Source organism: Silene latifolia, chromosome 7 (assembly GCF_048544455.1).
Source record: "Silene latifolia isolate original U9 population chromosome 7, ASM4854445v1, whole genome shotgun sequence".
NCBI classification, from domain to species: domain Eukaryota; kingdom Viridiplantae; phylum Streptophyta; class Magnoliopsida; order Caryophyllales; family Caryophyllaceae; genus Silene; species Silene latifolia.
In genome coordinates this window covers 115,025,412-115,040,050 of record NC_133532.1, presented here as the reverse complement: position 1 = coordinate 115,040,050, position 14,639 = coordinate 115,025,412, and the positions used below count along the sequence as shown (strand labels likewise).

At 36.6% G+C, this 14,639-nt stretch overlaps 2 protein-coding genes across 3 annotated transcripts; one reads left to right on the top strand and one right to left on the bottom strand.

The window, feature by feature from the left end:
* Window positions 1-455: 455 nt before the first annotated feature.
* LOC141592610 (inactive protein kinase SELMODRAFT_444075-like) lies at window positions 456-7,509 on the top strand. Of its 2 annotated transcripts, none has more exons than XM_074413350.1 (9): window positions 456-1,359; window positions 3,777-3,931; window positions 4,028-4,122; window positions 4,325-5,298; window positions 5,647-5,807; window positions 5,983-6,059; window positions 6,133-6,280; window positions 6,454-6,603; window positions 7,100-7,509. In XM_074413350.1, exons 1-9 carry the CDS (start codon window positions 1,203-1,205, stop codon window positions 7,148-7,150), a joined length of 1,968 nt encoding a protein of 655 aa, XP_074269451.1. In that variant the 5' UTR covers window positions 456-1,202; the 3' UTR covers window positions 7,151-7,509. The 2 variants fall into 2 exon arrangements, with proteins under 2 accessions (XP_074269451.1, XP_074269452.1); XM_074413351.1 differs by having other exon boundaries at window positions 515-1,359; window positions 4,328-5,298.
* Window positions 7,510-7,931: 422 nt separating this feature from the next.
* On the bottom strand, window positions 7,932-13,894 carry LOC141592622 (putative membrane protein At1g16860). Its single transcript, XM_074413364.1, has 5 exons — window positions 13,651-13,894; window positions 11,674-12,616; window positions 11,313-11,468; window positions 9,093-9,304; window positions 7,932-8,428 (listed from the first exon to the last, which is right to left on the bottom strand). The coding sequence occupies exons 2-5, from the start codon at window positions 12,541-12,543 to the stop codon at window positions 8,236-8,238; spliced, it is 1,431 nt and encodes a 476-aa protein (XP_074269465.1). The 5' UTR covers window positions 12,544-12,616; window positions 13,651-13,894; the 3' UTR covers window positions 7,932-8,235.
* Between the last annotated feature and the right edge of the window lie 745 nt (window positions 13,895-14,639).

Sequence of the window (14,639 nt, the reverse complement as noted above, 5' to 3'; positions counted from 1 at the left end):
ACTAATTATAGAATAAAACCGTCATATATTTATACCGTCATTTTAAAAGGTAAACGTATTTACTACTACGTATTAGTAAATGAAAATATCTGATATAGGGACTATTAAAAAGTCATTGTACAACGATCTTACACGAGAGTTACCGATTACACAAATTCTTATTTAGGACTGACATATTGGTCTTAAAATAAGAAAGGGGTCAAATAGTTAAATGAGACAAAAATAAATTGTATAGAGAATGACTTGGTACGTTCTTTTCATCTTCACTTCAAGTCTCATCTAGCTCGTTTCACTTCCGCTCAGCTTATTTCAGCAAATTTGAATTCAGTTCAGTTCCGTTCAGCTCACTACAATTCAGTTCATCTCAATTCAATTCAATTCAATTCGGTAGTACAAAAGAACGAGGTGAAGCTAATATTCTATCTATTTATAAGAAATTATATATAATCCATTTTACACTAACGAGTATAATCGTCTTAAGAAAGATTAATAATACTCCATCAATTAAACTCATATTCTTCCTTTACTGCAAGCTGAGAAAAAAAAGTTATGAACTACTGACCAGGTGTAGAATGGTCCCACAAAAATCCTCAATTATTTGTTCTTTAAACTATTTTTGGATCAATTCCATTGTCATTATTACATTAAAACCTTCAATAAATCCATACACACCTCCTTCCCTTTTCAATTCTCTACTTTATTCCTCATTTTCTGCTCCATAAATAAACACCCTTTTGGCATCTCTCCTTGAAACCCAAATAAAGCTGCTTATGAAAAAGTGTACAAATCATCACAATTATTTTCCCAAAATCCCATCTTTAATAGTACCATAATAATATAATTATTATATTATATACTATTTCATGACATTATTTTTCATGTTTCTGTTATTTTGACAACAAACTCTCCTCTAAATAACTGAAATTTTTGTCTTTTTACAAAATGGTGAAATGGGTAATTGTTATGGTTACATAAGTTATTATTGTGTAAGGTCGCGTTATACAAGTATTTGTGCAAGACGGGTTTTGTAACCAAAATTTGGGGTTTGATTAAGAAACTTGTCTTTTAACAAAAATGGTGAAGTGGGTAACTGTTATGGGTACATAATAAGTTATTATTGTATAAGGTCGCATTATACAAGAATTTGTGTAAGACGGGTTTTGTAACCGAAATTGGGGCTTGATTAAGGGAAACAAGTGAATATGAATAAGAATAAGAATAATAGTAAGAAAGTGGTGGTTGTTGCTGTGAAAGCTTCAAAGGAAATATCAAGAAATGCAATGGAATGGGCACTTACTCATGTTGTTCAACCTGGGAATTCTGTCAAGCTTTTAGTTGTCATTTCTCCTCAAAGTTTTGGTATTTTTTTTTTTTTCGTGTTTTATCTTGTGTTTCTTTGAATTTTATTGCTTATATTGCATATAACAAGTGCCCTTCTACTGTTCTAGGCACGGTATTTGGTCATATGTACGCAGTTTTACCTATTGTGTGACTAAAACCCTGTGTTTGGTTTTTTGCATTACTAATTTATTAACTCTGTTTACGATTTCATGATAAGATTATCGTTAGACTAACCCACATTATAGGGTAGTTATTTGTATTGCAGATATGCAGGTAGAATTTTGATTAATTTGTTTCGGAAAAGCGACTTTGATTGGTTACATGTTGATGTTTTTAGCTGTGGCTAGCAATTTTTTAGTGAACTACTTGCTTGCTGTTGTTCTAATCCCTTCTGCAATGCTGAATGTGAACTTGGTCTGGATGGTGAAAGGGAAAAATGTAATTAGCATGTACACAATGAGGCAAATGAACACGGATTATAAGATAAGACGGTCTAACACTGTGAGACGGTCCATTTTTTTTTATTAAAAAACATGTTCATTTGTTAATAAACGAGTTATCTTTTTACACAATGGGACCATCTGACTGTGTGAAACCGTCTCACGAATAAGTAGTGGGCAAATGAATGTGCTTTTGCAGGAATTAGGTGGATTTTTGAAGTTGGTAGTTGCTTAGATTAAAAAGGAAAAACAAAGGGATTGTATCATGCTGTCCTTGGCTGCTATTCTGTTTTAAAAGAGATAATATTCCCTGTTTTTTGTCACTGTGATTGAAAATGATTGTAACTAACTTTGTGTTAGTAGAGTGTGTAATCAATGACAGGTTTAAGTCATAATCTCGGCTAAATACGCCTTTCGTCCACTGTTAACTGCCGTTTAGGACTTAGTTTCTTGTCCGGCAATAACATAAAAATCAATGAGTTTCCTGATATGAACTCACAACATTGAAAATACGTTGATTTTTCTGCATACGTGTGAGTATAATTTGATGCGCGAGTGGTCCTAGTGAGAGCTAATGTCATGATTTTATCGTGTCATAAGGATATCCTTAAGCTCTAAGCGGACCATGGAAGTAGTTGTCCTTGAAAATGAGTGTCCCTAACTTTGTGTTAGCAAGACGGGTAATCAATGACAGGTTAAGTCATAATCTCGGCTAAAAACACACCTGTCGTCCACAGTTAACTGCCGTTTAGGACTTAATTTCTTGTCCAGCAATAACATAAAAATCACTGACTTCCCTAATATACCCTCAAAAGATTGTAAATAGCATATTTGTCTGCGTACGTGTGAGTATAATTTAATGTGCGAATGGTCCTAGTGAGAGCTAATGTGATGATTTTATCTTGTCATAAGGATATCCTTAAGCTCTTAGCGGGCCATGGAAGTAATTGTCTTGAACAATGAGTGTCCAGTCCAACTGTCTGTGATTGAAAATGATTGTAACTAACTTTGTGCTAGTAGACAGGGTTAATCATAATCTTGTCTAAAAACATGCCCTTCGTCTAAAGTTAAAGCCGTTTAGGACTTAGTTTCTTGTCCATCAGTAATAACATAAAAATCAATGAGTTTCCTAATATGACCTCACGAGATTGTAAATACGTAGATTTTTCTGCATACGTGTGAGTATAATATAATGTGCGAGTGGTCCTAATGAGGGATAATGTGATGGATTGTGATTGATCTGATCATCTTATCTTGTCATAAGGATATCCTTAATATCTAAGCGGGCCATGGAAGTAGTTCTCTTTAACAATGAGTGTCCAGTCCAACTGTCTGTGATCTCATAATTGAAGGATTGAAGTTATTTTCCCCTTTTGCCTTTGTACCCAAAAGAACCTGAATTGGTTTGCAAAATGTGGAAACCGTCGTTCTGAGCTTTTCAAATGCCTGTAGTAACTACAACCTGTAGACGCTATTTTCTGATAATGGTATGAAGTATTTGAGAATCTACTGAAGCAGTCGTCTAAATAGTCTTTTGTGCTCAGTTTAGAGCAAAATTGATGTCTTATGCGCTGTGTCTGATTCACCTATTGTTAAATTGTTTCTTGCGGACTTTTCAGTGAGGATATTGTGTACAGCGAGTGTGAAGTAGGCAGTCCTTGTTTGATATCAGAAGTTGTTAACATATGATGTATCCTGATTTTGCTAGTTGCATCTTGAGACTTCTGATAATACGGTATAAATTTATTATAACAGCACGAATAGTAAGCTGCGAGGTTGATACCAAACGTCCAAACTACAAATGACTTCTTTCCTGTTCTTCTGATTTTCCTTTCACTATGAAATTCTTGTGCCGAAGTTTTCAAAAGTATATTCACAGTGTTTTACAGGAATAGTGAAAAAAAATTATTTGTGTACCATACAACAAGTTGTTTTTGTAAAAGTTGCCATATTGCTGCTGAGATGCTTAAATTGATAAACAATGTCGAATCTCAGGTAAAAAACTTTGGGGGTTACAAAGGTTTACCACTGACTGCACAAGTGGACATTGGAAATCTCACACAGGCACCCTTTTGGAGCAAGAGGAAGACATCACTGATTCTTGCTCACAGTTGATGCATCAATTATGCAGGGATCACAAATCATGCAAGGTTAGTTGTCTGGTTTCCTACACGTAATTTGAATTTCTCAGCGTGCATTCTTTATGCAATTGAAGTTTTATTCCCTCTTGTTCAACTTTTTGACAGATAAATGTCAAGATTAAGATTCTTTCAGGCTCTCTTGATGGAGTTGTGGCTGCTGAAGCCAGGAGAGATCAAACAGACTGGGTGATACTGGATAAGTAAGTGAGCTTCTTTGAAGTTTTTTCTGGATAAATTTAGGGAACGCTTCCATTTTGAACCTAAAAAATTCTTTCACCCAAGTCATCACAGTTCCAAATGCTGTTTTAGAGTGGCATTGCAGGCTAGTTTGCTTGATATTTTTCTGCAATTTAAATCAATTCTGAGAGCTATTGTGCATTTTCCTATCGGTTTTGGTGTCAGTAGGCTAAAAGCTGAGGCAAAACACTGCATGGATAAGCTCCAGTGCAACGTCATCTTAATGAAAGGCTCAAATCCAAAGGTACTTAGACTAAATTTGACTGGGTCCAGGGAGTTTGAAACTGATGCGGCGCACGCACTATCATCCACTATAAATGCGCCACTGCTAGAAGATAGATTTGGTTTTCTAAATAATACTCGCGTCCCAAATGTGACTCCAACCAGTAGCCCCGAGCATGAGACATCATACGCGGCTACTGATGCAGGAACTTCATCCGTGTCAAGCTCAGATGCAGGAATGTCATCATATTTCATCTCAGGGACAACTGAGGATCGAAGAAGAGAATCTTCATTGGTTGCTAGTCTAAGTGACAAACTAGCAGATTCTGATTTTGATACAGATAACGATTCTATGAGCTCGACGAGCTTTGATCAGCCGTGGATGCAAAAATCCCAATTAGATGGGTCGCTAAAATCCACTGCTGAAATTCTCTCATGTGCATCTTCAAATTTGCAGAAGAGATTTTCCATCTCTGAATCTCCCAATCATAGGCAAACACTTAATTCAACGGATGTTCGGCATGCTATTTCACTGGCTAAAAATGCACCAGCTGATCCACCTCCTCTATGTTCTATTTGCCACCATAAGGCACCGGTCTTTGGGAGACCTCCTCAGTCATTCACCTATGCTGAGTTGGAATTGGCAACAAATGGGTTTTCTGAGAGAAATTTTCTAGCAGAAGGTGGGTTCGGTTCTGTTTATCGTGGGATGCTACAAGATGGGCAAGTTGTTGCTGTGAAGCAATACAAACTGGCCAGCTCTCAGGGTGATAAGGAATTTTGCTCTGAAGTGGAGGTTTTAAGTTGTGCCCAGCACCGTAATGTTGTAATGTTGATTGGATTCTGTGTGGAGGGCGGCAGAAGATTGTTGGTTTATGAATATATTTGCAATGGGTCTTTGGATTACCATCTCTACGGTAAAATTCTTGTGTAACTTCATTAATTCTTTTTATGGTCGGAAAAGTAGTAGAGTTTATATTTGCCATAGGTTTTTTTACCTGCATTGATCATTGACTTAACTAGGTTAAGCTTAATTTTGATATCATTTGCAGTCAACTATTGTCATAACCTGTTTCATTCTGCATGGTCGGACTTACAGTCAGCGACGTCAATATTCCGCAAATTAAGTTAAATTTCGCAGATTTTAGCTAGTTTAGCTGATAGTCATTGACCTGGTTTCACTATCAGTTATATAACTACTGCCCTTGTAGTTGTGGCTCTCTTTATACCCAAAATAAAGTAAATTTGAATTTCTGATTGTGCAGGACGTAGTTGTCACATTTTAGAATGGTCTGCCAGACAGAAGATTGCCATAGGAGCTGCTCGAGGATTGAGATACCTTCATGAAGAGTGTCGGGTTGGTTGTATTGTTCATCGAGATATGCGTCCAAATAATATCCTTTTAACCCATGACTTTGAGCCATTGGTAAGTTGTTATTACCTGAAAGTATTCCCACAGATTACCTTATTACAATCAACCAGTCTCCCGAGATATAATAATTGTTTTCTCTATCGCATCACTAGTCTATTCTGTCATACATCTGAAATGCACGCTTTTGTTTGCTCAAACTCATTAGTTATGAAAACCCTCTAATTATTAGGTTGGGGACTTTGGATTGGCAAGGTGCCAACCTGACGGAGGCGTAGGTGAAGCGACTCGTGTGATTGGGACTTTTGGGTAAGTTGGAATTCACTCTTTTCTAGTAGAAGTTACTGTCAATGATCCTGAAACTGTGCGTTCAATGATTCAGATACCTGGCTCCAGAGTATGCTCAAAGTGGCCAGATCACTGAAAAAGCCGATGTCTACTCATTTGGCATTGTATTACTAGAACTCATTGCAGGACGAAAAGCTGTGGATATAAATAAGCCTAGGGGTCAACAATGCCTCACTGAATGGGTACGTGTTTACACAAAGTCTCCTCAAAACTGCCTGTTAATTACTCGAGTATCTCTGTAAAACAACATTTAGTAACTCGCCTTGGTTGGGTATTTGGGAAACATGCATTTTTACAATAATGCTTATGTAAAAACGGCTAACACATAAGTATTTTAACGTGGCTCATGCAACAGGCACGTCGTTTACTTAGAGAAAAGGATATTAGAAAGTTGATTGATCCGTGCTTGGGTGATAGCTATGGAAAAGAGGAACTTTGCTCTATGCTGCAGTGTGCCTCATTATGCATAAAAAAGGATCCTGATTTAAGACCTCGCATGTCTCAGGTTTGAAACTCAATGCTTTCTGTAAGGTTAATTCAATGCTTTCTGTATGGTTCTTACTGCCTAATTTGCTTCCACTAATCATATGATCGACGTAGTTCAGGAGGATGGAATTCGGTAGTAAAAAGGATTTCAGTAATCAGTATCGGTCAAGTATTTAGTACACATGCAATTCAATTGTGTCTCTAAATTCACTAATTTTCAGGATTTCAGTAATCTGAAAATGCTTAGTAAGCATATACATGAGCCAGACTTGTAAGTTGTTGAAAGACGATAGGTGTGGGCAGTAGAAAAAGAACTGTATTCTAAGACTGTATCTCCCCGTAACAAGCTAATAGTATGGAAAGCTCATACATTATTTGAAAGGAAAGTTTGTAGGAAACTGGTTAAGAATTCTCAACAGATTATTGTGCCCTTTGTTATTGCAATCAGTTTATGTAGAATGCTTGTGAGGAGCAAAGTGAGTCGTCAAATGATTTAACAATTGGTTGTGAAATAGGTACTCCGGCTTTTGGAGAGTGGCATGTTGAGCTCAGTCAATCAAACCTAATGCTGTGAATTCTCAAGTCAGAAACCTCAACTATATCAGAATGTCGGAGATAGAAAAGTCAGTTGAACACGGTGCAAATACGTCACTGACATGTCGATCAATCCCTTTAAATCAAACATCGATTTGAAGTGATACGTGGCAAGCACAAAGAAATGCAGAAATGCAAAACCCCGACGCCGGTGTGATATATACATAGTCATATAGGTTCCAAACATCCCCCTATTTATTACTTGTTTAGGGAAAATAAGCATTCAGATATGTATGTAAGAATAGAATTAGAATGTATAGGGTCATTAAAACAACAATGTCGTCGGAAGCATTCAGATCTTTTATAAATTATGGGAAATGAATCAGGAAAAGGAGCCTAATTGTAGAATCTATATTCATAGATTGTACTGTACTTGATTGGTGTCCGGTGTCCCCGATATAGAATTTATGTAAATAAGGTTAAGTCGGAGTGACTATATTACCGCACCCTTGGATTTCTATACCGAAACAGATATAACACGTAATGTGAAGTTTTCTAATATGAAAGAGAAGTTTGAAAGTGGTTCGATGATCATGGTACCATGACAGATATCTATAAAAAACCCATCACGTCGATCGTGACAGAGTATTCAGTAAACCTCCAGACTGTACATAATAGGTTGTAAAGAGATAAATTAATCTCCCTTTTCACCAGCTTAGCCGGGTATCATTCATGATGATATGGCCTCGGAACGCTTGAACCAACCATTCTAAACCCGATTCACACAGGTAACAAATGACGAGAATGTGGAAAGATATAGTAATATTTTTGATCAAATCTACACTCAAAATCAGTATGTGAGTCAAGTTGCCACATAACAACCGACGAGAACCGAGTATGACACACGAAAATAGAAACCAATAATACACAAATAGAGCACCAAAGTTGTTCACAAGGCATATGCTTTCATTTGCATTTTTAACAAATATGCCCCACCCAATTATATTTGGTATCTAAAAAAACCTAAAATTAACACGAAAACAAATAACATAGAGAGAGCTATACACCCGGGATTAACAAAAAAAATAATCTTGGAATGACATATATTGATGCATTTTCAGACAGGAATGACATCAATCTTGGAGGTGTCTTCGCAGCTCAAGACGATACCTTCAAGGTTAGCAGGAAGTATACAATTCGACCATTGGCAACCTGTCGGGAATGGATCTGATGGCGGGACAATCATCAGCACGTTATCATTTCGTTGAACAACACCCATTACGCTCACAGTGCTACCTTCTTTGATGTATCTGTCATTTTAATTAACAGACAACTAATTAAACAGCTTGCACCAGCCTAACACATGACTAATTAGTTCACTCCCAAAAAAAAAACCACCTAACTTTGATTGCAACATCATAACCAATGACTCATTTCAAAACATCATTCACATGGAACAACATTTTAAAAATGTTGGAAATAAATACCATAACTAACTAGCGGTTGGGATGTCGAACATGGACCAATAAAAACGAGCATAGATTTCTGTTATTTAACATATCTAAGCTATTGGTAGAAGCTGGACAAAAAGAAAAAAAAACATTATCACCAGAAAATAGCGACATTCCATCTTCTGTAAGGAAATATTCTTTCGATAGATGATAAAGTGTACAGAGCTATTGGGATGAGACCGCAATAGCCAACTGAACGAAAATCAGCTGAACATTGTTTTTTTAAATTTTTTAATTGTCAAGGGAACCAAGAGGGCAGTTATGAATCTTTGATATTAACGATTTTCGAACCCAGGTCAGGAGTATCATCATCAATAATAGACTTTGTACATCAAAGGTGATGGCACTGTCGCAGTATGTCGTCAGCATCTTTCGTTTCCAATGACACAGACTTGAATATTAAAGCCACCACAACAGCTAAAATGAAAACAAGAAAAAATAAATTAAAAGAGGAGGTGCTCACCCTTCTTTCAAGCGCATGAGACGGTCATCACTAGAGAGGTTCCTCTCACCTAACCACCGAACAAAATCAGGTGACATATCCTTGTTTGATGGGTCGATGTCAATAGCAACAGATTCATCAACATAGGGAGTCACTCTAGCACCATAACCGGTCTTGACCAAAGCTCTCAGCCCAGATTGGAAGTCAGATATGTAAAAGTCAACCACATGTCTCTGCAATTGCAGGCAAGGCATTAGATAAATTCATAATGATTTCATCGGTCATTAAATTGCCTCAATCCTTAAATCCTCTTACAGTTGTTTAGTATAAACTAGAAACAAAGAGCAGCTCTCAGAATCTTTAAAAAAAAAATCAGAAGGATAACACTCAACAACAGAATACTAAATTTACTGGAACACCTGTATGTCCTCTATATCTAAAAGGAACATTAGCAAGATAAATAGAGATCAAACCACCGTGTAAGGAACACACCACTTCGACACAAGACGCATTACGAATGTCTAACAAACTATATCGCGATAAGATGGTATCTCCCCACCCCAAATTTCAAAACAGTTTACATTTTCCCTTTCATACCGTTTCATTTGCATTTCTATTTTAGGTAAGTTTGTTCACTAAGACTCTAAGAGACAATTCTGTCTCTGAAGTCTGAACAACCCATGTGGGCAGTTGGTCCCAGATTTATCAAAAGGGTGTAAAAGTAATTAAATTGCAAAAGATGTTATCAACCGTTCTTGAGTTCACTCCTAAAACTCTATTTCGAAAACAAATGTAAAGTACCTAATGAGTAGAGAAAGATCATACTATCACCATATCTAATTGTTGGAAGTACAAAAACGGATGCCTACACCTTTAACCTTCTCTAAACACCAACAAGATGCAACGTTGAAATTTTTTATCATATCTTAAAAAAAATAGTACGGGGTATTAATTGAAAAAGATAAGCCAACAAAATATTAGCAACATACATAATCCAAATGTCATACATATCACCACTTAATAAATTTGTCCGCCTAACTATATGAAATATATGCCTCAAAACTATGACTATGGCTTAATATATTGAGCAATTGCAACAAAGAACTTTAAATGCTCTTTCTTTGTAACATCTTCAGAAAATTTGACCAACACGGTGAAACATTAAGAAACGTCGATTAGAATACCGCTGAATAACAATTAACAGAACAGTTGAAAATACTACATAGAAAACGAACTGAAATAATACTGTGTTATCGTTTCTTAATGCACGACAGTGTGCAGGACGACACTTGCTCCCTACTGCCCAAAAAAATTGATCACATTTCCATATTGATTTATAGCGAAAAGGTGCTCCATTTCCTGAATTTAGAAAAAGAGTGTTTTTTTTCTATACTACCCTCAATTCAAAAGATCGCACACAACAGGGTCAACCGGGGCAGAAAATAATTAACACTGATAAGTTGGATATTCCCATTGTTTTCTCAATCAGGTCTAACTAAGTGTAGAAAGTGCTTTTGGTAATAGACAAGTGTAATAATGCCAAGTTCAATTGTCAGATGCGCTTCGCTAACTTGTAGGAAACTAGGAATTGGAGCTACTCAAGTTCGGTAAAATGGAGCTCAAGTGCTTTTCACTTCAACAACAAGGCAAATAATGCCCAACAGCTAGGGCATGGTGCTAAACACCAGCTATTAACCCACATCACAACCAAGTTATCAAAGTTTTATCACGACCACATTTCGATGCAGTATAGGCACATTTATACCGCAATGACACAGACTATAGACCGCAGCAATTGATTATGAGATAAAGTTTCACTGTTTCAGACTGAGATGTAACACCATGAAGGGTAGGAGAATAAAAGTTTCCCCGCTTTAGCATTACTGTTTTCAATCATATAAGGTATACATGAATCGAAAGTGGGATTCTTGATCTCTGAAAAATTAATGTCAACTTTACAGTGACACGATGAAATTGGTGATCTAATATCACGCTCACTTGACTATGTGAAGAAAACAATGGCATAGCTAAAGTCATCCACACAAACTAAGGGTGTCAAAACAATATTTTATAATAATTATAAACTGAGATTTCTGAATCAGTCATTCAACATAAACAACTAGGCCAGTAAAAGCACAAAGCTTTATATGAAACATACATTTCTTCACAAAATACTGCACTGCTTGAAAAGGGAGGCTACTTCAGAAGTAGAAAGGTTAAACTGCAATAGCATCAACTCACCTCAAGAGATCTGAGTCCCCAAGTAAAGCGACGATGGCTTGGGTTAGCAGCTTTTGAGTCCCAGCCTCTATATTCGTATAAGCTAGTAGATGTGTAAACGCATCGAGGAACCTTTTGAAAAGATGACTCCAAAGGAACATTTCCACATGTGACCACCTGAACATGAACATCGAAATATGGTTATGATTTCACTTAGAGACATATATGATGAAAAGATTTAGGAAAGAGGATCATAACACAGGAAAGGGTAAAGGATAAATATCCATGGGACAAAGAGTATTAAATCATAGTGAGTGAATGTATGAAATACATGTGATTCTATGAGCATAAGTAAAGAGTAATCGAGAAAATTAAAACCTACCCCAGAAACCTTTACAAATTGACCATCCCTTGCAGTTCGAAGCTCTGCATCTGGATATCGAGCAATATAGCCTGTGATAGCTCTTCTTCCCCAATAAGTATTCCATGTAAAAACAGCAGCAACAACACTAAACAGGACCACGACAACGATGAGAAGGATAGGATTGTGCACAGCTCCAAGGATGAAACCACCCGCAATAAAACCCATGACAAACAGTAGACCCATAGCCCACAAAATCAGTTTTGGGAAGCTCTTGTGAAATGAGTACTCGTCGTCTTGACTGAGCTTAGTAACGGCCTGGTTGTGAACAATTGAAGAAGTATGATGCTTCATCGGGACAGTAGAATCCTGGGGACCAGAAGGCTTTCGGGGAGCGCCAGATGAATTCAAGGGACCAGAAGAAATAGGCCCAGAAGTAATCAACCCCGTGGCAGGAAGCACCGGTGCAAGAGGGCCCGAATTTTGTCGAGAAGTACCTTGAGGTCCAGATGACTTTTTTACGGGCTCACCGTGTTTGTTAAGTGGGCCAGAATTAGATTTCTTTAGGGATGCAGAGCCCGTTCCTCCAACAGAACCTGAATTAACTCGGCTAGTGGAATTTTGCCCAATTGGCCCAGATTGAGATGCAGCTCCACCAAATGATCCAGTCCTTGTAGGGGCATTGTTAATAGGTCCAGATTTTCTTGACCTTGAGCCATCCACAGGTATATCAAACATTTTTCCGAGTTCACCAGACTTTTTTATATCACCTCCAATGTAAGGCATGGCTGCAGAACTCATGGTTGGCACTCGTTCCTTTGCCTGCTCGACAGGCCGCCCAGACACATAAAGCCCACTGCTGAGCTTATGGGATGGGAACCGAGAACCCATCAGACTGGTTTGTGTTATCACGCACAATGCACTTCCACCACCTCTTGACAAGTAGAACTTCTAAGTACAGAATCTACACAGCGAGGATTTGGGTTGCTTAGTTAAAGTGATTGTAGCAATCTATAGTACACAGGAAGGACTACTCAACAAGTTAACAGATAATTGTAATATATGCAGTTCTGCACTGTAAATCCATGAGCAAACTCCTTCCGTTTTAGGAGTGAAGGAGTACCACAAGCACTATGAGAGTACTAATCTTATCATGAGACGGTCTAACACTAGAATGTGGGGAACTCTAGAGCAACTCCTGTGTACACATGTCATATCCTCTACAATTTACCCAACTACCAAAACTCAGCCAAGGCTCTGCCCTGACAATGCCTAAGACCCGGATAATCCACTGGTTAATCAACACTAAACTACTCGAGGACACAAGTCTTGCTGAGAATCACACTAAACCTAGTGATACCTAAACTGAAATTTATAGACACCCTAATGTGTACATCCCACCAGACCACCACCACCTGATTTTTTCTGTATCGACCATGAGTATCCCATACAAACAGCTACGACAATCGACAATATTGTTTGGGGGCACTGAAGGCAAGTCGACAGGGCCAACATCAAATGTTAAAACAACAAAGATCCAGATCCACACACAACACTACTATACACCAACTTCATAACAAAAAACCCGGAGACGAAACCCGGAAAAGGAACTGTATAACAACATTCTTATAAGAAAGACAAGCTCAATGCCAGTAAATCACCAACTAAACAACCCAGATAAATTAATAATTTAAACCCACCAACCACTCCACCAATTCTACTGTAGCATACTTCAATCAAACCAAAATAACCACCACAACTCACAGAAAAACTATGATCAAAAACTCAAATCTGGGGCAAAACACACAAAACACAATAAAATTGACATTAAAATGGACCAAAACATGAAAATAATGAGTACCCACATTATCATTTCAACTAAAAATCATCTAAATCCAGAAAAATTAGAAACCCAGTAAGCATTCAGTACATTATAAGCAAAATCATGATGATAAACACATAAAAAACCAAAAAAGATGAGATTTTTGAATGATTTACCAAATGAAAAAGAGAAAGTTGAAGTTCAGATCTGAAGAATGTAAGAGTAGTTAGTAATAGATCGAATTAGAAGAAAGAATTCAGGGTTCCATAGAGTTTGGAGAGACACCAACAGTGAAGCAAACTCAAAGAAAACATAAAGAGTTAAGTGAGGAATGTGAATGGAGAGGAGTTTATTGGCTGAAAATACAGAGATGGGGTTGGAGACTGAAGAGTAAATTATAATCTTAATCTTTTTGTTTTTTTATTTTTTTTGGATTTTTTAACTAGGTATTCACTCCGTATTCTTGTATTTTTCCAAATTTTACGATATATTTTCGGTTTTTCGAATTATTAAAGTCGACAAAATCTTACCTTAAAAACTCGAAAAGTTTTATGAGAAACCCAAGTGTTCGAACTTCGAATGTTAATATGTTACACTTTTAAATATTTCAAATAAGAGTACTTGTGTAAGACGGTCTTACACGAATATATTATAAAACGTGTTAGTTTTGTAATTATTTTCTGCTAATATGAATCATGATTGTTTGATGCCTTGATGGTGTATCATTCTACGCAATATTTGTGTAAAATTACTTTGATTGAGAGGCTTTAGTCAATCGTTTATCAGAAGTATGTAAAGCAACTAATATTATGACAAAATATAAGTTAAAAAATCTAGATATGACAAGTTAGAGATTTTTGGAACTTTGGGGTATATGAAATAATTTTAAAAAAAACTCGGAGATAAAGATTAGAATCGAAAAAACACGTAAAAAAATATTTTTTTATTCAAGTTGTATGTGAATCTATTTAATAATATTGACATTAATGATGTTTTTAAGGTGGTAATGATAATGTTATAGTGCTAATATAAAAATAAAAAAAATGTGCTGGAATTTAATTTAAATAAGGAAATGTATACTGGCAGATGAAACTGAAATGGAAACATACCCTTTACCTTCCTTTATTTTTATTTTTATTTTTATTTTTATTTTTATTTTTATTTT

What these genes read in the sequence shown, in the direction of transcription:
- LOC141592610 (XM_074413350.1), top strand. Translation starts at nt 1,203, where the DNA reads ATGAATAAGAATAAGAATAATAGTAAGAAAGTGGTGGTTGTTGCTGTG. An exon ending in TTTGGATTACCATCTCTACG is followed by an intron (nt 5,299 to 5,646) that starts GTAAAATTCTTG and finishes CTGATTGTGCAG; the next exon opens with GACGTAGTTGTCACATTTTA. An exon ending in CCCATGACTTTGAGCCATTG is followed by an intron (nt 5,808 to 5,982) that starts GTAAGTTGTTAT and finishes TCTAATTATTAG; the next exon opens with GTTGGGGACTTTGGATTGGC.
- LOC141592622 (XM_074413364.1), bottom strand. Translation starts at nt 12,543, where the DNA reads ATGGGTTCTCGGTTCCCATCCCATAAGCTCAGCAGTGGGCTTTATGTG. An exon ending in AATTTGTAAAGGTTTCTGGG is followed by an intron (nt 11,469 to 11,673) that starts GTAGGTTTTAAT and finishes GTTCATGTTCAG; the next exon opens with GTGGTCACATGTGGAAATGT. An exon ending in GGGGACTCAGATCTCTTGAG is followed by an intron (nt 9,305 to 11,312) that starts GTGAGTTGATGC and finishes CTGCAATTGCAG; the next exon opens with AGACATGTGGTTGACTTTTA.